The following is a 27999-nucleotide window of genomic DNA, read 5'->3' as shown; positions in this document are numbered from 1 at the left end:
ACGCTCATAGCAAGTCGCGTGTTGATAAAACCAGAGAACGCCATTTTAGAGACGCTAATGAACTTCAAACGCAAAACAAGTTATAGCTAGCTAATATAAGGCTGAATTCATTACTAGCTACTGTACAGTAGCGCGGAACGAGAGCATTTCTTTTTAAGCTGTTGTGTGTTGTTGGGAAGAACAGCAGCAGGCGAATCTGAGGTCATATTTGGCCAATTTTATCCTGAAGACGTAGTTGGCTAACGTTAGTTCACTGGCTGGTTTTATAAGTTTGCTAGCTAATTTAATTGTTTCTGGTCACAGAAGAAGCAGACGTTGGGACAAATCCCTGCGGTAAGTTAGCTAACGTTACCATTACAAATCGTCACAGGCACATCTTCCGCACAGATTTTGGCTAACGTTGTTTAGCTAGCTAGCGTTACTAGAAAACATTATTGGTAGTAAGCCATGTAGCTAGTTAAGTTCCACATGGTTCTTGCTGGTCTAAAAAAGGGACAGTAATGTGCTAGCTAGCAGATTGTAAAGGGCTGATGTAATGTGAGGCTCCGTACTCTCAGGAGTTTCTAAACCTAGAGGCGAGACTTCCGGGAACGCTTGCGACACAGACCGGGGTGAGATTGAGATTATTTCCTTAGTTCTTCTCGAAATCTTAAAATGCAGAACCTAGATTTGAGCCACTGTCATAAGTAGTTGTGGACGTGTTATTACTCCAACATCGTGAAAGTGACATACTGACACGTTTTAATTTGTCAAACAATTTTCTATCGAAAGACTGACAGAGTTAATAACGGCTTGCACAGGACGACTGTTAGACCCGGTGACGTTTACTAAATATGAGTTTAGCTTCGCAATGGATTCGCCTACAAGTGTGATCGGGGATTTCTATTGGACAAGCAGTTTTAGCCTATCTTCATACTGTACTGTTTTTGGTACTGCTCGGTATAATTTTAATCAGAATAGATTCTGACCCTATGCTTGTTTACAGCTGTTCTAGGGTCGGACAGGCTTCCTAGGGTGTTGGGGGACAAAATTCAACTTTGGTTCTGGTGTTATACTTTATATTCCATGTTATGGTAACACAGAACAGTTTATTCCATGAGAATAGGATTTACCATTGCTGAGATTTTATTTTTAAGTTATCAGAGAAAGTCAAAAAGGTTGCAGACAGGCCAATGTTAATCCCTAGTCAATAATGGCACCAAATCACTTGTCTGGGTTAAAAAATTCAACACGTTTTGTCCAATATCTCAAGATATGGTGGTCATATTGTTTTGCCATTTTCAGAGCTGATGTAGAACACAATTGATTCAAATAAAGTAAAATGCTATATTATACAAATTAGGCAGTATGGAATACACAACTAGAGTAATTTAAGCCCAATTTAAGATGGGTGGTCATATTAACAAATCAAAATGATTTATGCAAAACTGAGTTTAACAATTTATGAAATTAGAATACAACATTTTATACTATTTTATGCAAATCAGATACTTAATGTGGTAATTCGTCTACGGAATAAAAAATTACAGCATGTTACGGCCATTCATATAAAGTAAGGTGGCCATATTATTTACATATTTATGCCGAACTGGGAGTTTACACTGACGAGTAAGGTGCCACTTGTGTCTCATTATACCAGTTGAATAAGACATGGGAGAGATTACGAATTTTGGCAAATATTTATTTATAGACTAATAAACATTTTAAACAAATAGCCAAACCGAAAACTTCAGACATTACTAGTGCCTCCCTCGCGATCAATCTGCCATAAAAAAAGTGAAAGGCAGCCTAACGTGCTCATTGACATCTGCCTTGAAGGACACAAATAAAAAATGATTTCTGCTTCTAAGATCAGTGTGTACGCGTTCACGCGAAGGGTGGGGGGATTTTCGGCACAACACCGGCACCGTGGTGTCTTAATTTAAACAGGAAACCTGTCCAACTCAGTGCAGCTGTAAGCAAGCAGGGTCTGAATCTATTCTGACTAGTATATTATTCAAATTAGACCAACTAGCTAGGCAAGCTATCGGCTTGGCTAGATTGACAACATGTAAACAATATTTTGTCTCCAATGTTTATTGAAAACGTAAATACATTTTCACAATGAGCACTTGTCTCTCATACATCGTTGATTGGTTAGCTAGCCAACGAATTTTAGCAATATTAACATAGACGTGACACCAGTCAAAACAAGACATGGTATCAAGAACAAGCTGAAAGGAGCCACCTACGATTCCCCACATGGCAGGTTCTTGTCATTGTTGCTAGCTATCTGGCCATACAGTATCACAACAACACGGACTTCTGCCCCAACTAAGTGTGCACATCGTTTTCGTGACGTTGTCAGCTAACCCCTATTTTCTGTGCCAGTTGTAGTATCTAGCTATCTAGATAAAAGCAGAAATATGTATATCTCATGACTGATGTTCTGACTTGATTGTATCGGGTTTTCTCTTTCAGGAGACCATGGCAGACGACTTTGATGTTGAGGCTATGCTAGAGGCTCCATACAAAAAGGTGGGTAGCTAGAATTGCCAGGCTTGTAGCTATGTTTTTTTGCGCATTCACTATTTGCTGGTCTTGTATCATCTTGCTGCTCAGAGATATGTTGCTATTATTTATGGTTAAATGGTTGTTTGTGCCTCTCAACGTTTGAATGAGGTGTGTGATGCATTGACATAATCCAAAAGGTCTGAATAAACGCCCATCTCTCTCTCTTTGTAGACTTGCCAAACGATATCTCCCCTCTTCTCTCACCTTTTGATTCGAGTGAGAACTGTGTGTTGGGGGGAGAGTGTAAGGTAGTAATTTAGCAATGTATTGATGTACTGTGATCCCCTAGGACAAAAAGAGCTTCATCTTAGAACATCCTATCTATCACCTGTTTGGTTGCAACAAGGTGAATGCAAATGGATGATAATCAGCGCATTTTACCCCACATGCAAAGGAGACAATATTCACATTTTCTGTTGACATGGTAGCTAAAGTTATTTTCACAATGTTTACACGTAATGTTACAGTTGGATTGACCCATAGAAATATAATTACTGTGGTACCAGTAGTTCTGGCACATATTCTATTTATATACGTGACCTTTTGTTATGCATCAGTGTCAATCAAGTAAGTCTGACCTAAAATAGGCCTTACATGCATAAGTACCTATTTTACCCTTACATTTGGCTGTAGTAGATTAGTCTTCTCTATAGTATATCACTTAACAAATCAGGCTTAAATGAGTAGTCATGATTTTGCCAAGGTCAACAAAACAAGCTATTGATTATTTTAAAATATGAATACTGTCTCCCTGCCCAAGTCTATTGTGATGGTTTCTGATTTTGTAAATCAGCATCTTGACTTTGCATGCCTTTTAACACCAGTAATATTTTACATTTATTTTCTTACTACAATTTATTTGTAAGATTTATTTCAAGGTTTCATTTCTATTATACATTTAGTTAATGATTTCACCAGTATGAGTATTTTTCCCCTCATAAAATTCAAGCCATTCAAATACAAACATATCCATTCAGCTGGCACAAAAAAATATATAGGACATTTAACATGAGGCTAAAAGAGTAGATTTTTTTTCTTCAGTTTTACTTGGGAGTCCATATTACTAAGCAGTGTGAATCCCTGTTTGCTTCAGGGCGAGATGTGACAGAGGTGGCATCGAACTCTTACAGTCCAAGAAGGAAAATGGGTGAAGATCACTGGACTGACATCAACCACAGGATCACTTTTAGCGGCTGTGGGCCAAGCATGGTCTCAGTGGGCTTAGGAACAGATAGTGGTACTGGTACGACAAAGGAGGGGTGGGGTTGAGATGACCAAACTGTTCCCATAACTTACTGTATCATGCCAAAATAGTATATATTTTTCCCATATACTTTGACTTTTGGTTGGATTGAGTACTGTATGATATGTAGTTATAACAGCAGGGGGAGTAATTGGAATGGAACTCTACAGGGGCTGTAGAAGGACCCCCTTACATATTAATGTTAACAGTATTTTAACCTAATGGTTATGTTCTGTATTTTCTTGTTCCCTCCCTCACCACTGAGGACTTGCAATGTTTCCTCTACATCCTCATGATGTTCTTCTATCAACCCTGCTTAGGATGAAATAAAGTCCTCTAGTGCTAATGGGAATGAAGAGCGCAGTAGTAAGAAGTAAGTACTGATTTTTAAACTCTTTGCTAAACCAGTCCACACAGACTGTTCTCTCTGCTACCGCACAGCAAGCGGTATGGGAGCGCTAAAGTCTAGGTCAGAGGCTTCTAAACAGCTTTTACCTCCAAGCCAGAAGACTCCTGAACATCTAATCAAATGGCTACCCAGACTATTTGCATTGACCCCACTCCCCCCCCTTCAGCTGCTGTTACTCTGTTATTATCTCTGCATAGTCACTTTAATAGCTCTACATACATGTACATATTACCTTGACTGTTGCCCCAGCACATTGACTCCATACCGGTAACACGTGTATATAGCCTCACTATTGTTATATGACTGATGCTCTTTAATTATTTGTTACTTTTATTTATTTTTGTTTATTTTTCTTAACTGTGTTGTTGGTTAGGGGCTTGTAAGTAAGCATTTCACCTGTTGTATTTGGCGCATGTGACAAATAACATGAGTTTAGATTTATCTTGTCAGTTGCTACAAGTCATGTTTCAATCATGTAACCTTTTGGAAACGGCATCAGTGATGGCTAGATGTCTGAAGTATCCGTTTCCAGTTGTGTTGTGTGACTGCACCCTGAATGTCATCCTGTATTCCAGGAAAAAGAGGAGCCATCGTAGGAGTAGTCGCAGCCCGAGCTCTGACAAGTGCTACAGCAAAGATGGGAAGAAGAGTCCGGAGAAGAAACGCAGCCACAGTAAAGAACGCCGGCGCAGTGGTTCCCGTAGCAGGGAACATGCTGGACGCTACAGAGGATGCCGGGGCCCCTTGTATGTATTGCAGGCTTTTCCAAACTGTGCACATTTCATTTTTTTGCCCAAGCACTACACAGCTGATTCAAATAATCAACTGATCATCAAGCTTGGATCAAGCTTGGTCAGCTGTTTAGGGTAAAAACCAAAACGTCACCTCTTTGGTTCCTGGGGTCTGAGTTTGGGAAACGCTTATGTCTTCTTCTTTTTTTTTCCTGTGTCACAATTTTTGGGCTTCCTTATGTGTTGTCTACAGACAAAAATGGGTTGGAATAATCTGCTATGTCTGCTCCTTGGACATAATTTGTGTTTTCCACTGTGAAAGCTGTTGTCTATAAACTTAGTGTTGATGATGAAATGAAACCTGGTTTTGTATTTAAGTGGCGTAGTTTGTTGCCTTTCTAATCAAATTGTATTGGTCACATATGTGATTAGCAGATGTTATTGCGGTTGTAGCAAAATGAATTAAGACTATATACATATGGACAAGCGATGTCAGAGCGGAACGGACTAAGATACAGTAGAATTTTATTTCACCTTTATTTAAGAACAAGTTCTCATTTACAACTGCGACCTGGCCAAGATAAAGCAGAGCAGTGCGACAAAAACAAGAGTTACCCATAAACAATCGCTAACCGATCGCTGCAGCTGTACATAGTCTATCGGTAAATAGCCCACCCAATTTACCTACCTCATCCCCATACTGTTTATATTTATTTACTTATCTGCTCTTTTGCACACCAGGATCTCTACCTGTACATGACCATCTGATCATTTACCACTCCAGTGTTAATCTGCAAATTTGTAATTATTCGCCTACCTCATGCCTTTTGCACACAATGTATATAGACAATTTTTTTCTACTGTGTTATTGGCTTAATTGTTTACTCCATGTGTAACTCTGTTGTTGTCAGTTCACACTGCTATGCTTTATCTTGGCCAGGTCGCAGTTGTAAATGAGAACTTGTTCTCAACTAGCCTACCTGGTTAAATAAAGGTGAAATAAAAAAATTAAAACAAACACACAGTCAACACAATAGAAAAAAATTGAAAATCTATATACATTGTGTGCAAATGTAGAAGAGTATGGAGTTAGGCAATAAATTGGCCATAGTGGTGAAATAATTACAATTTAGCATTAACACTGGAGTGATAGATGTGCAGATGATGATGTGCAAGTAGAGATACTGGGATGTAAAAGAGCAAGAGGGTAAGTAATAATATGGGGATGAGGTAGTTGGGGGTGCTGTTTACAGATTGGCCATGAACAGGTACAGTGCTCTGACAGCTGATGTTTAAAGTTAGAGAGCGAGATATGACTCCAGCTTCAGTGAATTTATTTTTTATTTTTTTTGCAATTCGTTCCAGTCATTGGCAGCAGAGAACTGGAAGGAAAGGTGGCCAACGGCAGTGTTGGCTTTGGGGATGACCAGTGAAATATACCTGCTGGAGCGCGTTCTATGGGTGGGTGCTGCAATGGTGACCAGTGAGCTGAGATAAGGTGGGGCTTTACCTAGCAAAGGCTTTTATAGATGAACTGGAGCCGGTGGGTTTGGCGACGAATATGTAGTGAGGGCCAGCCAGCGAGAGCATACAGGTCACAGTGGTGGGTAGTGTATGGGGCTTTGGTGACACCGGATGGCACCTGTGATAGACTACATCCAGTTTGCTGAGTAGAGTGTTAGGGGCTATTTTGTAAATGACATCGCCGAAGTCAAGGATCGGAAGGGTGGTATGTTTGGCAACATGAGTGAAGGAGGCTTTGTTGTGAAATAGGAAGCCGTTTTTAGATTTAATTTTGGATTGGAGATGCTTAATGTGAGTTTGGAAGGAGAGTTTAGTCTAACCAGACACCTAGGTATTTGAAGTTGTCCACATATTCTAGGTCAGAAAAATACAGCTTAGTGATGCTAGTCGGGCGGGAGGGTGTGTGCAGCAATCGGTTGAAGAGCATGAACTTAGCTTTACTAGCATTTAAGAGCAGTTGGAGGCCACGGAAGGAGTGTTGTATGGCGTCGAAGCTCGTTTTGGAGGTTTGTTAGCACAGTGTCCAAAGAAGGGCCAGATGTATACAGAATGGTGTCGTTTGCGTAGCGGTGGATCAGAGAATCACCAGCAGCGAGAGCGACATCGAGAATTGAACCCTGTGGCACCCCCATAGAGACTTCCAGAGGTCCGGAAAACAGGCCCTCCGATTTGACACACTGAACTCTATCTGCAAAGTAGTTGGTGAACCAGGCGAGGCAGTCATTTGAGAAGTGAAGGCTATTGAATCTGTCGATAAGAATGCAGTGATTGACAGTCGAAAGCCTTGGCCAGGTCGAAAAAGGCGGCTGCACAGTACTGTCTTTTATCGATGGCGGTTATATCGTTTAGGACCCTGAGTGTGGCTGAGGTGCACCCGTGACCAGCTCGGAAACCAGATTGCATAGTGGAGAAGGTATGGTGAGATTTTAAATGGTCTGTGATCTTTTTGTTAACTTGGCTATCGCAGATTTTAGAAAGGCAGGGCAGGATGGATATAGGTCTATAACAGTTTGGGTCTAGAGTGTCTTCCCCCTTTGAAGAGGGGGATTGACCGCGGCAGTTTTCCAATCTTTGGGGATCTCAGACGATATGAAAGAGGTTGACTAGGCTAGTAATAGGGGTTGCAATTATTTAGGTGGATAATTTTAGAGTGGGTCCAGATTGTCTTGGGGGTGGGGTGGTGTCTTGGGCAAGTTGGTGCAGGGGGTGCTGAGATGTTGGACGGGGTAGGGGTAGCCAGCTGGAAAGCATGGCCAGCTGTAGAAAAATGCTTATTGAAGTTCTCAATTATAGTGGATTTATCAGTGGTGACAGTTTCCTAGCCTCAGTGCATTGGGCAGCTGGGAGGAGGTGCTCTTATTCTCCATGGACTTTAGTGTCCCAGGAAGCACATTTATGTTTGAAAAAGCTAGCCTTAGCTTTCTTAATTGACTGAGTATATTGGGTTTTGACTTCCCTGAAAAGTTGCATATCGCGGGAGCTATTCAATGCTAATGTAGAATGCCACAGGATGTTTTTGTGCTGGTCAAGGGCAGTCAGGTCTGGGATGAACCAAGGGCTATATCTGTTCTTAGTTCAATTTTCTTTTGAATGGGGTATGTTTATTTAAGATGGTGAGGAAAGCATTTTTGAAGAGTACTGGCATCTTCTACTGACGGGATGAGGTCAATATCCTTCTAGGGGACCCGGGCCAGGTCGATTAGAAAGGCCTGCTATCTGAAGTGTTTTAGGGAGCGTTTGACCGTGATGATGGTGGACGTTTGACTGCGGCCCCATTACACACGCAGGCAATGAGGCAGTGATCGCTGAGATCCTCGTTTAAGACAGCAGATGTGTATTTAGAGGGCAAGTTGGTCAGGATGGGTGCCCATGGTTACGGATTTAGGGTTGTACCTGGTAGGTTCCTTGATAATTTGTTTGAGATTGAGGGCATCTAGCTTAGTATGTAGGATGGCTGGGGTGTTAAAGCATGTCCCAGTTTAGGTCACCTAACAGTACGAGCTCTGAAGATAGATGGGGGGGGTGATCAATTCACATATGGTGTCCAGGGCACAGCTGGGGGCTGAAGGGGGTCTATAACAAGCAGCAACGGTGAGAGCCTTGTTTCTGGTAAAGATGGTATAGAATACAGTATATACAGTGGGGCAAAAAAGTATTTAGTCAGCCACCAATTGTGCAAGTTCTCCCACTTAAAAAGATGAGAGGCCTGTAATTTTCATCATAGGTACACTTCAACTATGACAGACAAAATGAGGGAGAAAAAAAATCCAGAAAATCACATTGTAGGATTGTTAATGAATGTATTTGCAAATTATGGTGGATAATAAGTATTTGGTCAATAACAAAAGTTATCTCAATACTTTGTTATATACCCTTTGTTGGCAATGACAGAGGTCAAACGTTTTCTGTAAGTCTTCACAAGGTTTTCACACACTGTTGCTGGTATTTTGGCCCATTCCTCCATGCAGATCTCCTCTAGAGCAGTGATGTTTGGGGCTGTTGCTGGGCAACACGGACTTTCAACTCCCTCCAAAGATTTTCTATGGGGTTGAGATCTGGAGACTGGCTAGGCCACTCCAGGACCTTGAAATGCTTCTTACGAAGCCACTCCTTCGTTGCCCGGGCGGTGTGTTTGGGATCATTGTCTTGCTGAAAGACCTAGCCACGTTTCATCTTCAATGCCCTTGCTGATGGAAGGAGGTTTTCACTCAAAATCTCACGATACATGGCCCCATTCATTCTTTCCTTTACACGGATCAGTCGTCCTGGTCCCTTTGCAGAAAAACAGCCCCAAAGCATGATGTTTCCACCCCCATGCTTCACAGTAGGTATGGTGTTCTTTGGATGCAACTCAGCATTCTTTGTCCTCCAAACACGACAAGTTGAGTTTTTACCAAAAGGTTCTATTTTGGTTTCATCTGACATTCTTCCAATCTTCTTCTGGATCATCCAAATGCTCTCTAGCAAACTTCAGACGGGCCTGGACATGTACTGGCTTAAGCAGGGGGACACGTCTGGCACTGCAGGATTTGAGTCCCTGGCGGCGTAGTGTGTTACTGATGGTAGGCTTTGTTTCTTTGGTCCCAGCTCTCTGCAGGTCATTCACTAGGTCCCCCCGTGTGGTTCTGGGATTTTTGCTCACCATTCTTGTGAATGGGGTGAGATCTTGCGTGGAGCCCCAGATCGAGGGAGATTATCAGTGGTCTTGTATGTCTTGTATGTCTTCCATTTCCTAATAATTGCTCCCACAGTTGATTTCTTCAAACCAAGCTGCTTACCTATTGCAGATTCAGTCTTCCCAGCCTGTTGCAGGTCTACAATTTTGTTTCTCGTGTCCTCTGACAGCTCTTTGGTCTTGGCCATAGTGGAGTTTGGAGTGTGATTGTTTGAGGTCGTGGACAGGTGTCTTTTATACTGATAACAAGTTCAAACAGGTGCCATTAATACAGGTAACGAGTGGAGGACAGAGGAGCCTCTTAAAGAAGAAGTTACAGGTCTGTGAGAGCCAGAAATCTTGTTTGTTTGTAAGTGACCAAATACTTATTTTCCACTATAATTTGCAAATAAATTCATAAAAAATCCTACAATGTGATTTTCTGGATTTTTTTCCCCCCCCTCATTTTGTCTGTCATAGTTGAAGTGTACCTATGATGAAAATTACAGGCCTCTCATCTTTTTAAGCCGGAGAACTTGCCCAATTGGTGGCTGACTAAATACTTTTTTGCCCCACTGTACATATGAGCTGAGTAATGCAAGATATGTAAACATTATTAAAGTGACTAGTGTTCCATTCCTTAAAGTGGCCAGTGATTTCTAGTCTATGCCTATAGGCTGCAGCCTCTAATGTCCCATTATTAAAGTGGCTGGAGTAGTGTCATTGACAGTGTGTTGGCAGTAGCCACTCAATGTTAGTGGTGGCTGTTTAACAGTCTGATGGCCTTGAGATAGAATCTGTTTTTCAGTCTCTCGGTCCCAGCTTTGATGTACCTGTACTGACCTCGGCTTCTGGATGATAGCAGGGTGAACAAGCAGTGGCTCGGGTGGTTGATGTCCTTGATGATATTTTTGGCCTTCCTGTGACATTGGGTGCTGTAGGTGTCCTGGAGGGTGGGTAGTTTCCCCCCTGTAGTGATTTGGGCAGACCGCACTACCCTCTGGAGATCCTTGCAGTTGCGGGCGGTGCAGTTGCCGTAGCAGGCAGTGATACAGCCCGACAGGATGTTTTCAATTGTGCATCTGTAAAAGCTTGAGGGTTTTAGGTGACAAGCCAAATTTCTTTAGCCTCCTGAGGTTGAAGAGACTCTTGTGCCTTCTTCACCATACTGTCTGTGTGGATGGTCCATTTCAGTTTCAGTGATGTGTACGCCAAGGAACTTGAAGTTTTCCAGCTTCTCCACTGCGGTCCCGTCAATGTAGATAGGGGGGTGCACCCTCTGCTGTTTCCTGAAGTCCGTGATCATTTCCTTTTGTTTTGTTGACGTTGTTTTCCAGGCACCACACTCCGAGCCCTCCCCTCCTCCCTGTAGGCTGTCTAGTCATCGTTGGTAATCAAGCCTACTACTGTTGTCATCTGAACTTGAAGCCATAGCCCTGGTTTTGTGTCCTCAGGTCAATCCCCTCCCTGTTTGTGACCGGGCTGATGTGTTTCAAGTGAAGTAGAGTACAAAAAGTAGGCCCAAATGAGGGAAGGAAAGTAAGTTGAATAGAATAATACTTATGTATTAAAAACCTATACAGTTTGGCATTGTAGGCATTGTAGGCGTACATACTGAGCTGAACCTTGTTTTACACCCTAGTTTGGAGCTGAAATTTTGTGGTGTTCCGGGAGGGAAGGTTGGTCCACCACATGCCAACAAACAAAGTTTTTATTTTATTTTTATAATTCTTTGTGATGTGACGTGTTACTGTTTCCCTGTTGGATGTCTTGTCAATAAAGTATGCATGTAAAGTCTGGGTAAGAATTAAATGTTGTGATTGTTCCTTTTTTTCAGTTGGAAACGCTCAAGAAGTTGTAGCCCCTTCAAGAAAGACAAGAGTCCAGTAAGGTGAGATACACAGCCGGAGGTGCAACAGCGCCGCTTCAACCTCTAGAGGCTGAAGAAATTTGGCCTTGCCCCCAAGACCCTCACAAACTTCAACAGATGCACCATCGAGAGCATTCTGTCGGGCTGTCTCAACGACTGGTATGGCAACTTCACCGGCCGCAACCATAGGGTGGCGCGGTCAGCCAGTGCATTATGGGGGGCACACTGCCTGTCCTCCAGGACATCTACAGCACCCGGTGTCACAGGAAGGCAAGAATGATCATTAAGAAGGTGGAGACAGTACAGGTGCATCAAAGCTGGGACTGAGAGACTGATAAACAGCCTTCGCTAGCCAGCTGGTACCCTGCCCTGAACCTTAGACTGCTGCCCTATGTACATAGTCATTGAACACGGGTCACTTTTTAACAATGCTTACATACTGTTTTAACCCACCTTAAAATATTTTTTTTTAAATTGTTTTTATTTAACCTTCATTTAACTTCTTTGGGGTAGGGGGCAGTATTGGGTAGCTTGGCTGAAAAACGTGCCCAAAATTAAGCTGCCTGCTACTCAGCTGTAAAAGCTAGAATATGCATATAATTAGTACATTTGGATAGAAAACACTCTGAAATTTAAAAAAACGTTTGAATGATGTCTGTGAGTATAACAGAAATCGTATGGCAGGCAAGAACCTGGAGAAAAAAAAAATCCAACCAGGAAGTGGGAAATCTGAGATTTGTAGATTTTCAACTCAGCCCCCATTGAAGATACAGGGTGATATTAGTTGTTTCACTTCCCAAGGCTTCCACTAGATGTCAACAGTATTTAGAACCTGTTTTGAGGATTCTACTCTAAAGGAGGGGCTCATAAGGGCTCTTTGAGTGAGTGGTCTGCCAGAGTGCCACAGCCTCGGTCTGGCGCGCTCACGTGTAAGGTAGCTACGTTCCACTTCATTTGTACAGACAAAGGAATTGTCCGGTTGGAACATTAATTAAGTTTTATGTTAAAAACATCCTAAAGATTAATTCCATACTTAGTTTGGCATCTTTCTACGGTCTGTAACGGAACCTTTCATCCGATTTGGATTTGTTTACCAAACGCCCAAACAAGAAGATATTTGGACATAACTGATTGACATTATCGAGCAAATCAAACATTTATGGTGGACCTGGGATTCCTGGGAGTGCATTTTGATGAAGATCATCAAAGGTAAGTAAATATTTAAAATGCTATTTCTGAGTAATGTTGACTACCCAATATGGCGGGTATCTTTTTGGCTGCTTTTTTGTCTAAAGGCTGTTCTCAGATTATTGCATGGTTTGCCTTCTCCGTAAAGTTTTTTTGAAATCTGACAAAGCGGTTGCATTAAGGAGAAGTTTATCTAAAGTTCCATGTATAATAGTGGTATCTTTATCAATGTTTATTATGAGTATCTCTGTAAATTGATGTGGCTCTCTGCAATATCACTGCATGTTTTAGAACTACTGAACGTAACGCGCCAATGTAAACTCAGATTTTTTTTAATGTACATATTAACTTCATCAAACACAACATACATGTATTGTGCAACATGAAGTCCTATGAGTGTCATCTGATGAAGATCATCAAAGGTTAGTGATTAATTTTCTCTCTTTCTGCTTTTTGTGACTCCTCTCTGGCTAGAAAAATGGCAGGGTTTTTCTGTGAGTTGGTGGTAACCTAACATAATCGTTTGTGGTGCTTTCGCTGTAAAGCCTATTTGAAATCAGACACTGATGGCATTTATGTTTGAGGAATTTTAATTATGAGATTTCTGTTTTGAATTTGGCGCCCTGCACTTTTACTGGCTGTTGTCATATCGATCCCGTTAACGGGATTGGAGCCATAAGAAGTTAAACTTTTTACAATGACGGCCTAGGAACACAGCTTTTTTTTTTTTTTTTTTTACTAGGCAAGTCAGTTAAGAACAAATTCTTATTTTCAATGACGGCCTAGGAACAGTGGGTTAATTGCCTGTTCAGGGGCAGAACGACATATTTGTACCTTGTCAGCTCAGGGATTTGATCTAGCAACCTTTCGGTTACTGGCCCAACGCTCTAACCGTGTGTGTGTGAAATCAAAGTTAATTTGTCATGTGCGCCGAATACAACAGGTGTAGACCTTACAATTAAATGCTTACTTACAGGCTCTAACCAAAAAAAGGTATTAGGTGATCAATGGGTAGGTAAAGAAATAAAAAGACAGGCTGTATACAGTAGTGATGCTACATACAGACACCGGTTAGTCAGGCTGATTGAGGTAGTATGTAGATATGGTTAAAGTGACTATGCATATATGATGAACAGAGAGTAGCAGTAGTGTAAAAGAGGGGGTGGAGGGTGGGACACAATGCAGATAGCCCGGTTAGCCAATGTGCGGGAGCACCGGTTGGTCGGCCTAATTTAGGTAGTATGTACATGAATGTATAGGTAAAGTGACAATGCATATATGATAAATGGAGAGTAGCAGCAGCGTAAAAAGAGTGGTTTTGGGAGGGTTCACAAGGCAAATAGTCCAGGTAGCCACTTGATTACCTGTTCAGGAGTCTTATGGCTTGGGGGTAAAAACTGTTGAAGCCTTTTTGTCCTAGACTTGGGACTCTGGTACCGCTTGCCGTGTGGTAGTAAAGAACAGTCTATGACTGGGGTGGCTGGGGTCTTAGAGAAAGGCCCTAAAAATGGTCTGACACCGCCTGGTATAGAGGTCCTGGATGGCAGACGGCTTAGCCCCAGTGATGTACTGGGCAGTACGCACTACCCTTTGTAGTGCCTTGTGGTCAGAGGCTGAGCAATTGCCGTACCAGGCAGTGATGCAACCAGTCAGGATGCTCTTGATGTTGCAGCTGTAGAACCTTTTGAGGATCTCAGGACCCATGCCAATTTTTTTTAGTTTCCCGGAGAGGGAATAGGCTTTGTCGTGCCCTCTTCACGACTGTCTTGGTGTGTTTGGACCATTCTAGTTTGTTGTTTATGTGGACCACTAGGAACTTGAGGCTCTCAACCTGCTCCACTACAGCCCCGTCGATGAGAATGGGGGCGTGCTCGGTCCTCCTTTTCCTGTAGTCCACAATCATCTCCTTAGTCTTGGTTACGTTGAGGGATAGGTTGTTGTTCTGGCACCACCCGGCCAGGTGTATGGGTTCGTACTTCCGGCGCCGACAGAGATGGCCGCCTCGCTTCGCGTTCCTATGAAACTATGCAGTTTTTTGTTTTTTTTACGTGTTATTTCTTACACTAGTACCCCAGGTCATCTTAGGTTTCATTACATACAGCCGAGAAGAACTACTGAATATAAGATCAGCGTCAACTCACCATCAGTACGACCAAGAATATGTTTTTCGCGATGCGGATCCTGTGTTCTGCCTTACAACCAGTGTAACGGAGTGGATTACATGCAGCGACCCAAAAAAACGACTCAGAAAAAGAGGGAAACGAAGCGGTCTTCTGGTCAGACTCCGGAGACGGGCACACCGTGCACCACTCCCTAGCATTCTTCTCGCCAATTTCCAGTCTCTTGACAACAAGGTTGATGAAATCCGAGCAAGGGTAGCATTCCAGAGGGACATCAGAGACTGCAACGTTCTCTGCTTCACGGAAACATGGCTAACCGGAGAGACGCTATCCGAAGCGGTGCAGCCAGCGGGTTTCTCCACGCATCGTGCCGACAGAAACGAACATCTTTCTGGTAAGAAGAGGGGCGGGGGCGTATGCCTTATGACTAACGTGACATGGTGTGATGACAGAAACATACAGGAACTCAAATCCTTCTGTTCACCTGATTTAGAATTCCTCACAATCAAATGTAGACCGCATTATCTACCAAGAGAATTCTCTTAGATTATAATCACAGCCGTATATATCCCCCCCCCAAGCAGACACATCGATGGCTCTGAACTAACTTTATTTAACTCTCTGCAAACTGGAAACGATTTATCCGGAGGCTGCATTCATTGTAGCTGGGGATTTTAACAAGGCTAATCTGAAAACAAGACTCCCTAAATTTTATCAGCATATCGATTGCGCAACCAGGGGTGGAAAGACCCTGGATCATTGTTACTCTAACTTCCGCGACGCATATAAGGCCCTGCCCCGCCCCCCTTTCGGAAAAGCTGACCACGACTCCATTTTGTTGATCCCTGCCTACAGACAGAAACTAAAACAAGAGGCTCCCACGCTGAGGTCTGTCCAACGCTGGTCCGACCAAGCTGACTCCACGCTCCAAGACTGCTTCCATCACGTGGACTGGGAGATGTTTCGTATTGCGTCAGACAACAACATTGACGAATACGCTGATTCGGTGTGCGAGTTCATTAGATGTCGTTCCCATAGCAACGATTAAAACATTCCCTAACCAGAAACCTTGGATTGATGGCAGCATTCGTGTGAAACTGAAGGCACGAACCACTGCTTTTAATCAGGGCAAGGTGTCTGGTAACATGACTGAATACAAACAGTGCAGCTATTCCCTCCGCAAGGCTATCAAACAAGCTAAGCGCCAGTACAGAGACAAAGTAGAATCTCAATTCAACGGCTCAGACACAAGAGGTATGTGGCAGGGTCTACAGTCAATCACGGACTACAGGAAGAAACCCAGCCCAGTCACGGACCAGGATGTCTTGCTCCCAGGCAGACTAAATAACTTTTTTGCCCGCTTTGAGGACAATACAGTGCCACTGACACGGCCTGCAACGAAAACATGCGGTCTCTCCTTCACTGCAGCCGAAGTGAGTAAGACATTTAAACGTGTTAACCCTCGCAAGGCTGCAGGCCCAGACGGCATCCCCAGCCGCGCCCTCAGAGCATGCGCAGACCAGCTGGCCGGTGTGTTTACGGACATATTCAATCAATCCCTATACCAGTCTGCTGTTCCCACATGCTTCAAGAGGGCCACCATTGTTCCTGTTCCCAAGAAAGCTAAGGTAACTAAGCTAAACGACTACCGCCCCGTAGCACTCACATCCGTCATCATGAAGTGCTTTGAGAGACTAGTCAAGGACCATATCACCTCCACCCTACCTGACACCCTAGACCCACTCCAATTTGCTTACCGCCCAAATAGGTCCACAGACGATGCAATCTCAACCACACTGCACACTGCCCTAACCCATCTGGACAAGAGGAATACCTATGTGAGAATGCTGTTCATCGACTACAGCTCGGCATTCAACACCATAGTACCCTCCAAGCTCGTCATCAAGCTCGAGACCCTGGGTCTCGACCCCGCCCTGTGCAGCTGGGTTCTGGACTTCCTGACGGGCCGCCCCCAGGTGGTGAGGGTAGGCAACAACATCTCCTCCCCGCTGATCCTCAACACTGGGGCCCCACAAGGGTGCGTTCTGAGCCCTCTCCTGTACTCCCTGTTCACCCACGACTGCGTGGCCATGCACGCCTCCAACTCAATCATCAAGTTTGCGGACGACACAACAGTGGTAGGCTTGATTACCAACAACGACGAGACGGCCTACAGGGAGGAGGTGAGGGCCCTCGGAGTGTGTTGTCAGGAAAATAACCTCACACTCAACGTCAACAAAACTAAGGAGATGATTGTGGACTTCAGGAAACAGCAGAGGGAACACCCCCCCATCCACATCGATGGAACAGTAGTGGAGAGGGTAGCAAGTTTTAAGTTCCTCGGTATACACATCACAGACAAACTGAATTGGTCCACTCACACAGACAGCATCGTGAGGAAGGCGCAGCAGCGCCTCTTCAACCTCAGGAGGCTGAAGAAATTCGGCTTGTCACCAAAAGCACTCACAAACTTCTACAGATGCACAATCGAGAGCATCCTGGCGGGCTGTATCACCGCCTGGTATGGCAACTGCACCGCCCTCAACCGTAAGGCTCTCCAGAGGGTAGTGAGGTCTGCACAACGCATCACCGGGGGCAAACTACCTGCCCTCCAGGACACCTACACCACCCGATGCTACAGGAAGGCCATAAAGATCATCAAGGACATCAACCACCCGAGCCACTGCCTGTTCACCCCGCTGTCATCCAGAAGGCGAGGTCAGTACAGGTGCATCAAAGCTGGGACCGAGAGACTGAAAAACAGCTTCTATCTCAAGGCCATCAGACTGTTAAACAGCCACCACTAACATTGAGTGGCTACTGCCAACACACTGTCAATGACACTGACTCTACTCCAGCCACTTTAATAATGGGAATTGATGGGAAATGATGTAAATATATCACTAACCACTTTAAACAATGCTACCTTATATAATGTTACTTACCCTACATTATTCATCTCATATGCATACGTAGATACTGTACTCTATATCATCGACTGCATCCTTATGTAATACATGTATCACTAGCCACTTTAACTATGCCACTTGGTTTACATACTCATCTCATATGTATATACTGTACTCGATATCATCTACTGTATCTTGCCTATGCTGCTCTGTACCATCACTCATTCATATATCCTTATGTACATATTCTTTATCCCCTTACACTGTGTATAAGACAGTAGTTTTTTTGGAATTGTTAGTTAGATTACTTGTTCGTTATTACTGCATTGTCGGAACTAGAAGCATAAGCATTTCGCTACACTCGCATTAACATCTGCTAACCATGTGTATGTGACAAATAAAATTTGATTTGATTTGATTTTGCATGCATACATACCACACACAGTCGTGGCCAAAAGTTTTGAATGACACAAATATATACATTTTCACAAAGTCTGCTGCCTCAGTGTCTAGATATTTTTGTCAGATGTTACTATGTGATACTGAAGTATAATTACAAGTGTCAAAGGCTATTATTGACAATTACATGAAGTTGATGCAAGGAGTCAATATTTACAGTGTTGACCCTTTTTCAAGACTTCTACAATATGCCCTGGCATGCTGTCAATTAACTTCTGGGCCACATCCTGACTGATTGCAGCCCATTCTTGCATAATCAATGCTTGGAGGTTGTCAGAATTTGTGGGTTTTTGTTTGTCCACCCGCCTCTTGACGATTGACCACAAGTTCTCAATGGGATTAAGGTCTGGGGAGTTTCCTGGCCATGGACCCAAAATATCAATGTTTTGTTCCCTAAGCCACTTAGTTATCACTTTTGCCTTATGGCAAGGTGCTCCATCATGCTGGAAAAGGCATTGTTTGTCACCAAACTGTTCCTGGATGGTTGGGAGAAGTTGCTCTCCAATAATGTGTTGGTATCATTCTTTATTCATGTTCTGTGTTCTTAGGCAAAATTGTGAGTGAGCCCACTCCCTTGGCTGAGGAGCAACCCCACACATGAATGGTCTGCTTTACCATTGGCAGGACTGATGCTAGCGCTCACCTTGTCTTCTCCGAATAAGCTTTTTTCCGGATACCCCAAACAATCGGAAAGGGAATTCATCAGAGAAAATGACTTTACCCCGGTCCTCAGCAGTCCTATCCCTGTATCTTTTGCAGAATATCAGTCTGTCCCTGATGTTTTTCCTGGAGAGAAGTGGCTTCTTTGCTCCCCTTCTTGACACCTGGCCATCCTCCCAAAAGTCTTTACCTCACTGTGCGTGCAGATGCACTCACACCTGCCTGCTGCCATTCCTGAGCAAGCTCTGTTCTGGTGGTGCCCCGATCCCGCAGCTGAATCAACTTTAGGAGACCTGGCGCTTGCTGGACTTTCTTGGACGCCCTGAAGCCGCCTTCACAACAATTTAAACGATCTCCTTGAAGTTCTTGATGATCCAATAAATAAATTGCTGATTTAGGTGCAATCTTACTAGCAATATCCTTGCCTGTGAAGTCCTTTTTGTGCAAAGCAATGATGATGGCACGTGTTTCCTTGCAGGTAACCATGGTTGACAGAGGAAGAACAATGATTCCAAGCACCACCCTCCTTTTGAAGCTTCCAGTCTGTTATTTGAACTCAATCAGCATGACCGAGTGATCTCCAGCCTTGTCCTCGTCAACACTCACACCTGTGTTAACGAGAGAATCACTGACATGATGTCAGCTGGTCCTTTTGTGGTAGGGCTGAAATGCAATGGACATTTTTTGGGGGGGATTCAGTTCATTTGCATGGCAAAGAGGGACTTTGCAGTTAATTGCAATTCATCTAATCACTCTTCATAACATTCTGGAGTATATGCAAATTGCCATCAACAAGCTGAGGCAGCAGACGTTGTGAAAATTAATATTTGTGTAATTCTCAACTTTTGGCCACGACTATGTGTGTGTATATATGTATAGTATTCTAGTTATGGCTTATCCTATATAACTACTGCTGTAATCACCTTTTCTATTCATATACTGTATATTTATATTGTGGACATTGATCGTTCAGATACTGCTCGTTGTTATTTCTACTTGTGTGTTGTATTGCTGGGGCGGCAGGGTAGCCTAGTGGTTAGAGCATTGGACTAGTAACCGAAAGGTTGCAAGTTCGAATCCCCGAGCTGACAAGGTACAAATCTGTCGTTCTGCCCCTGAACAGGCAGTTAACCCACTGTTCCTAGGCCGTCATTGAAAATAAGTATATGTTCTTAACTGACTTGCCTAGTAAAATAAAGGTAAAATAAATAAAAATTGCTGCATTGTTGGAGCTGGATATAAGTATTTTGCTGCACCTAGGATAACTTTTGCACATCTGTGACCAATAAACTTTGATTTATAAGCTCTATCATGTTTTCATTTTTAAAGAAATTTGCTCACCATCCATGAAAATGATGTGTTAAACTCTGTTTGTGTTTTTTTTCAAGGAAACCAATTGACAACCTGACCCCAGAGGAGAGGGATGCCCACACTGTTTTTTGTATGCAGCTGGCAGCCAGAATCAAACCACGAGACCTAGAGGACTTCTTCTCAGCCGTGGGGAAAGTCAGTATTCACAGTTTACAGTTCACAAACTTATAAGTAGATTGCATTATCTTTTCCGTATGAAATAAGTCAGCAGACTATATATTTTGACAGAATTTAGCTAATGGTCATTAGGAAGGTGCTCACTCTTGACACACTATTACTATTGTATCCCCTGTAGGTGAGAGACGTGAGGATGATCTCTGACAGAAACTCCAGGAGGTCAAAGGGCATTGCCTACATTGAGTTTCTGGATGTGAATTCAGTCCCGCTGGCTATTGGCTTAACTGGTCAGAGACTTCTAGGAGTGCCCATCATCGTACAGGCCCCTCAGGTAGTGGATTTAACTATAATATTTAGCATTGATGGAATTATTATATGTGATGTCACCCTTCACCGCTTACTTGGAAGATGGCATAGACTCACCATTTTTTGTGTGTGTGCAGGCTGAGAAGAACAGAGCTGCAGCAATGGCCAACAACCTTCAGAAGGGTAATGCTGGCCCTATGCGGCTGTATGTGGGCTCTCTACACTTCAACATCACAGAGGACATGCTGCGAGGTGTCTTCGAGCCTTTCGGAAGAGTAAGGAGAAAACACCATTACTTATCAATTACATTTTAACCTCCTTTTACACTAACTCTTGTATCTAACTGTTTTCCTTAACAGATTGAGAGCATACAACTGATGAATGACAGTGAAACTGGACGATCCAAAGGATATGGTTTCATCTCCGTAAGTTCCTGATTTTAGACTTGCAATAGATTAGGGTGTGTGCCATTTTAGTTAGCTGATTCATGCTGTATTATTGTAGTTTGCAGATGCAGAGTGCGCTAAGAAGGCCCTGGAGCAGCTGAATGGCTTTGAGCTGGCCGGGCGGCCCATGAAAGTTGGTCACGTGACGGAACGCACCGACCCCTCCACCGCCAGCTCCTTCCTTGACAACGATGAGCTGGAGAGGACAGGCATTGACCTGGGCACCACCGGGCGCCTGCAGCTCATGGCCCGGCTGGCAGAGGGTGCGATATTAACTGCTGTTTTTGAGTGGATGTAGTTTGATCTTTTTGGTGCTCAAAATTACCATTTAGGTTTGTCAGCAGTAAGTGAAAGTTGAGCTTAGTATTCGATACGTCTACTTTTGTGCTGAAATCTAAAACTGATTTGGTCAACCAAGGTGTTACTCCAGTTGACTTCTATAATCACTCCAGTGTGTGCTCAAGTTGTTTTGATTAGCTTTGAACAGACTTGATGCTAATGAATAGTTTGTTTCCCTCAGGTACTGGTCTTCAGATCCCCCCGGCTGCACAGCAGGCTCTACAGATGAGTGGTTCCATCCACTCGACTCCAATCCACTTCGTCAACATGGCAGCTGGTACAGGTAGGCTCATTATCCATGTGGAATGAACTACTCACTGGCCTCATCTAAGAGCACTGCAGACTCTTCAAAGGGGAGGCATTTGAAGTTTGAGCTTTTTGATACCTCATGCAAATGTGAAATTCACCACTAAATTTGCTTTGGCTATTGATCATGAATCTCATTCTAAAGGTAGGTAGCAAAGGAAAGCTGTCATACCTGCTTTGGCTGGATGATTTCCAGTTACCTTTTTGCTCCTCCCTTAATTTGGTTTGTGACGTGTCAGAAAACAGTGCAAAGGGGGCTAACATTATCTGGAGATTAAGTGTGTTAACATTATCTGCATCCATGACCACCAATATATGATAATCTAAAATGAACTGCTGTAAGACTTCTCTTTTCTCACTATCATTTCTCCTTTTAATGATCTCTTCCACATGTATCCAATAGATCTACATGTAAACACTAAAGGCCAATCTGGCATTGCCACCAACACTCAATATGAGGTATGTTAATCACTTCAACATCCTGCCAGTCTCTGATGAGAGTCGGTCTCTGAGAAAGCTGTTTTTTCACTCACTATGGCCCTGCTTGAAAAGAGCACATTGAATATCATGGGAAACTTGTACGAAACCCAGAAATGAGTTAACATCATTCAAGTCAACCTGTGTGTTGTTTTGACTTGCCAAAGCCAGCAGTTTGTCTTGCTAAGTGAAGGGACTCTTCAAACTTATGTAACACACTACAATATCACAGTACCATGTTAGATGTGAATGCTGATATTGAACTAGCTTGCAGATAACCATTGCTTCTCTCATATTGTGTGCCTAATGCTATGGCTGTCCCCCTCTAGCACATAGGCTTAATGTGCACTGCAGTGTAGTAAGTCAATGGTCTTCATCCATTGTGCATCGTTCTATCCTCACAACCTTTTCTAACTGAAGTGCGTCTTTAATTTCTCTTCTTCTAATCTTTTAGACATACAAGCCAGCCTGAACCCACCCCCTGAAGGTGAATGTGAAAGAAAGTGAACAGCTTCTCAAATCTGCACATTATTTAATGCTCTAAAATAAATCATTTTGTTTCAAGTTCTCATGTTTCAAACCGGAGAGAGCTCTCCAATGGTCCTTTTTTCTTGTATTGGTTTGAAATCATTGCTGTCATCATGCATACCCACATTTTATTTTTGTTTAAGCCAAATGATAACATTCTCAAGCTGTCTGTTTTCATCTTCTCTGGTTTTCTTGTGTGTAACTACATTGTCCAAATGTGCATTGAAACGACTCAGGAAAAACTAGTCCTGTACTTTGAGATGTATTCATTGGGAGGGAATGGCAATTATTGTCAATCTGATGTTCTCAGTTGGAAGCAGGGTTGGGGTCAATTAATGCCATTGAAATTCCAGTCAGTCCAGGAACTGATGTTCAATTCAACAGACAGGAATTAATCTGCACTTGACAGCAGCTCTGGTAAGACGGACCTCTGTTAATGATACTGTCATCTCCTTTTACAGCTCCTGCCACCCTTTCACTGAATCTGGCTCCATGCATGAACCAGGCCATGACCCTCTCAACGCAGCCACTGGCTACGCACTGCCTACAGCTGTCCAACATGTTCAACCCTCAGTTGTGAGACACTACTTTTAACCTTATCATTTCATGATGAAAGGAAGCATTGTTTTAGATCTTTAATTTAATTCACTGAACTCAATTCATAAATGCATTCCCAAATATAAGATTAGGATGGAAATGGGAAAATACTGAATGATTGTAAAGTAATTAATGTGGCATGTTTCTGGGAGCCCAAAAGTATTTACTTTAATGTTAATGTAACTGATCATTTCCTGAAGCTGGGTTAGGTCAGATGCGTTTGTGATGAATGGCTTGAAATTACCTGCCTCTTTTCCAGGGAAAAGGAACCTGGCTGGGATGTCGAGATTCAAGATGACGTCATTGAGGAGTGCAACAAACACGGTGGAATTGTCCACATATACCTTGACAAGAACTCCCCTCGGGTAATCCACTTTTGAAATGCACTTTGTTGTGTCTCTGACTGATTAAATTATGACAGGCTACTTTATCAAATCGATTACCTAATGTTTGATTACATGATTGAATTAAACCATGCAACAATTAACTCGTTAACCTCTCTAGGGTATGTGGGATGCTAGCGTCCCATCTGCCAACATCCAGTGAGGTTGCAGAGCGCCAAATTCAATTACAGAAAAGCTCATTATAAAAATTCAGAAGACAAAACATATTTTACATAGGTTTAAAGATGAACTTCTTGTTAAACCATCCACAGTGTCATATTTATAAAATGCTTTTCGGCGAAAGCATACCTAGCCCAGAACAGCCCAGTTGACAAATTATTACAAACAGTAACCAGCCAAGCAGAAGCGTTACAAAACTCAGAAATGGAGATAAAATTAATCCCTTACCTTTGATGATCTTCATATGGTGGCAATCAGAAGACATTAATTTACTCAAATGTTCCTTTTGTTTGAAGTCTCTTTATATCCAAATACCTCCATTTTGTTAGCTCGTTTTCTTCAGTAATCCACAGGCTCAATCAAAACAATCAAACAAAAAATCCAAATTGTATCCATAAAGTTCATAGAAACATGTCAAACGATGTTTATATTCAATCCTCAGGATGTGTTTTAGCCTAAATTATCTATAATATTTCAACCGGACAATAACGTCATCAATATAAAAGGTAAACAAGAAATGCGCCTGAAACTCTGCGTCACATTAGGGTCCACTCGTTCAGACTGGTCATACTCCCTCATTTATAAGAATACAAGCCTGAAACGATTTCTAAAGACCGTTGACATCTAGTGGAAGGCATAGGAACTGCAAATGGAGTCCTAAGTCAATGGATACTGTAATGGCATTGAATAGAAACTACAACAAAAAAAAACGACTTCCTGAATAGATTTTTCTCAGGTTTTCGCCTGCTAAATCAGGTCTGTTATACTCAGACACTATTTTAACAGTTTTGGAAACATTAGTGTTTTCTATCCAAATCTACCAGTTATGCATATCATATCTTTTGGGTCCGAGTAGCAGGCCGTTTAATTTGGGCATGCTTTTCATCCAAAATTCAGAATGCTGCCCCCTACCCTCAAGAGGTTAACCTCTTGAATCTAGGGGGCACTATTTTCATTATTGGAAAAATAACTTTCCCAAAGTTAATGGCTATTTTGTCAGGACAAGATGCTAGAATATGCATATAATTGACAGCTTAGGATAGAAAACACTAAAGTTTCCAAAACTGTTAAAAATATTGTCTGTGGGTATAACAGAACTGATATTGCAGGCGAAAGCCTGAGAAAAATCCAATCAGGAAGGGACTCTTGTTTAGAACGCTCTGCGTTCCTATGTGTCCCTATTGAGCAGTGAATGAGATATCAACCAGATTCCTTTTTCTATGGCTTCCCTAATGTGTCTAGTGTCACAATACATAGTTTCAGGCTTTTATTTTGAAAAATGAGCCTGAACGTCAACGGTCAGCTGAAGTCTCTGTGTTTTGTGCGTAAAGGACATGCGGCCATTGTTTCTCTCTCCTACTAAGAATCCACCAGTCCCGGTTCATATATTATCGAATAGATATTTGAAAAACACCTTGAGGATTGATTATAAACAGCGTTTGCCATGTTTCTGTCGATATTATGGAGTTAATTTTGAATATATTTCGCCGTTGTAGTGACTTTCCGGTCGATTTCTCAGCCAAACGTGAAAAACAAACGGAGCTATTTCGCCTACAAAAATATTATTTTTGGAAAGAACTAACATTTGCTATCTAACTGGGAGTCTCGTGAGTGAAAACATCCGAAGCGCATCAAAAGTAAATGATTTAATTTGAAGTATTGCTTGTTTGTAGGTGACCAAATACTTATTTTCCACCATAATTTGCAAATAAATTAATTAAAAATCCTACAATGTGATTTTCTGGATATTTTTTCTCATTTTGTCTGTCATAGATGAAGTGTACCTATGATGAAAATTACAGGCCTCATCTTTTTAAGTGGGAGAACATGCACAATTGGTGGCTGACTAAATACTTTTTGCCCCACTGTAAATGATCACACAGAATTACATATACACAGGATGGAGCATACATCGATTACAAATCATGTCATAAAAGAAAGTCCCTAGCGGACTAAACCGATAGGACAGCTGATTAAACAAAGAAAGGGGGTTGGGTTTAAATGAGAGGGAAGACCTAGGAACAAAAGGATTGGGTTCTTGAGAAGCTATGCTGCCATAAATATAGAATCTTATGAATTCTAATAAGGAAAATGCAAGATATATATTTACACCTAGCTGTGCTTCGATAGATGGAAGACTGGTTTGCCCAGCAGAGATCGCCCTTGTCCTTTGAAGAATATTTCTGGTTGTAGGTCGGATATGTTGTACCCTGTCGTTCTTATTAGGAGATTCTGTCCCTTCCTAGGCCACGTACGGTTACAGCTGCAGCTTATAACTCGACTTTTAGGATGTATCATTTCTTTAGTGAATGAGTTCAAAGTTAATTTTGCCATAATCAGCTTGCGCTGAATTCTGGCTTGTCTAGTAGAAATTCCTCCTTCCAGCGTGATGATCGTCACCTCCACGTTGAAATTAGCCGTTTTAAACGTATGGACACCAGTCCTCACGTCATCGAAGAACCTAAGTTGACTTCCATCAACGGGCTTTTGTATTGGGAGAGAGGGGGGTGTGTTTCATAGTTCTCAACCAATGTCTGTTCACTTGGGAGTGGCCACTGAGTGAGTATAGTTTACTTTATGAAAACAATTCTCTCATTTAGAATCTAAAATTAAGTTTCATATTTAAACATTTTAAATTGCACAACAATTCCATGTGAATCTGATCTGAGCCTTTCCAAGATACAATTTGTCTTCCTATCATCAGATATAATGTCTCATACACCAACTGATCTGACGACATATTCTTTAAGTACCAACGGACACTTTCAACTGGTTGGATTACAGAAATATTGTACCTTTCCCCAACCTTTTTAATGTTAACGGGCTTTCCAAGAGTCCATTCTGTAGGGTGGAGAGAAGGGAGAAATGTATTTATGGCGGTCATAAACCTACAAAAGGGCAACTTCATGACAACTTTATAGAAGTGGATAGGTCTAAGGTGGTCCAGCAAATTGCGCACTTTGCAAATAAATTATAAATGCAGTTACCATTTCTTTGTTTTCTATTATGGTTTAATGTAGAAATGTATGTTTCTACTTTTTTACCCATCAAATGGTCTGTTGCAGATTGATAGTTTACCCTTACCTTCTTCCTTTCCTTTTTAGGGCAACGTGTACATGAAATGCCCGACAATCCCAACAGCAATGGCTGCAGTGAATGCGCTACATGGGCGGTGGTTTGCTGGTGTGTATCCTTGTACCAATGGATTATGTATGGTCATTATTTTATATTTATACCTTGCATTTAAATCAGTTATGTTTGTGGCTAGGGATGGTGGGAATTAACCAAAATGAAATAGTACCATGTTTAGCAAATTTGTGCTGCTGATTTGTAATCTGTAGCTAGATTGTGTTCTTTTGAACTCTCAGGTTTCTACATTTAATACATGACTAATACATATGTATTTGACAAGTATTGAAGGAATGTTTTTTTTTTTTTCTCTGTAGGTAAAATGATCACTGCAGCGTACGTACCTTTTCCGACCTACCATAACCTTTTTCCTGATTCGGTAACTGCAGCCCAGTTATTGATGCCTGTGCGGCAATGATTCTGCCATGCATGGGGTAGATGTCACAATGCCTGTTGGCTTCAAGAATGTACATAATTTTTGCCAATATTTTGGGATCTTATTGAACACAGTAGCAAATTACTGTACCAATCCACCCTATCTTCATCACGCAATGTTTTCTTGTTCAGTCTGACAGCTATTAGAGGCTAAGCTTGAGTTATTCTGTAGTCACACATTTCTGTAGCTGCATTTGAGCAAATTACGTTGTTTCAACCAGCATTGTGAAAATACTACCTTTTGGGGTTTTGGTGGGTGGAGGGGCACATAGGGTACGGCGTTGTTTTACAGTGGGAAGTCTGCGTATATTTCTGTTGAAACCGACCCCAGAAGAACAACCCATTTTTGGACAGCCCGACCAAATTAACCTGTGACTCGAATTGCAGTTTGCCGTATGCTGTCATCCCATTAGGGCATTTATATTGGACATTTAGTCATTCAGTTGTGCTATAGAAATGTTAATTTGCCATGTACGTTTTTGTCAGTTAGTGTTAAATAAAAAAACGAAGCCAACAAATTTATTTTTTACAAGCAAGATATTAATTTGTTTTGAGACTACTTTAT

The 27999-nt window shown here is 42.2% G+C and overlaps 1 protein-coding gene across 12 annotated transcripts; it reads left to right on the top strand.

Annotated features, from left to right (window-relative positions):
- LOC112215723 (RNA-binding protein 39) lies at positions 1 to 27974 on the top strand. Of its 12 annotated transcripts, none has more exons than XM_024375045.2 (17): positions 1 to 333; positions 2461 to 2517; positions 2725 to 2796; positions 4117 to 4169; positions 4781 to 4951; positions 11452 to 11505; positions 20209 to 20326; positions 20487 to 20639; positions 20752 to 20889; positions 20974 to 21039; positions 21119 to 21323; positions 21581 to 21682; positions 22637 to 22669; positions 23172 to 23286; positions 23567 to 23672; positions 26975 to 27053; positions 27317 to 27974. In XM_024375045.2, the coding sequence occupies exons 2-17, from the start codon at positions 2467 to 2469 to the stop codon at positions 27415 to 27417; spliced, it is 1617 nt and encodes a 538-aa protein (XP_024230813.1). In that variant the 5' UTR covers positions 1 to 333; positions 2461 to 2466; the 3' UTR covers positions 27418 to 27974. The 12 variants fall into 12 exon arrangements, with proteins under 12 accessions (XP_024230813.1, XP_024230816.1, XP_024230815.1 ...); XM_024375046.2 differs by lacking the exon at positions 2725 to 2796 and adding an exon at positions 2843 to 2899 and having other exon boundaries at positions 9 to 333; XM_024375048.2 differs by lacking the exon at positions 11452 to 11505.
- Positions 27975 to 27999: the final 25 nt, after the last annotated feature.

This window comes from Oncorhynchus tshawytscha, linkage group LG16, assembly GCF_018296145.1.
Source record: "Oncorhynchus tshawytscha isolate Ot180627B linkage group LG16, Otsh_v2.0, whole genome shotgun sequence".
NCBI lineage: Eukaryota > Metazoa > Chordata > Actinopteri > Salmoniformes > Salmonidae > Oncorhynchus > Oncorhynchus tshawytscha.
This window is presented reverse-complemented; position numbering and strand designations above follow the sequence as displayed.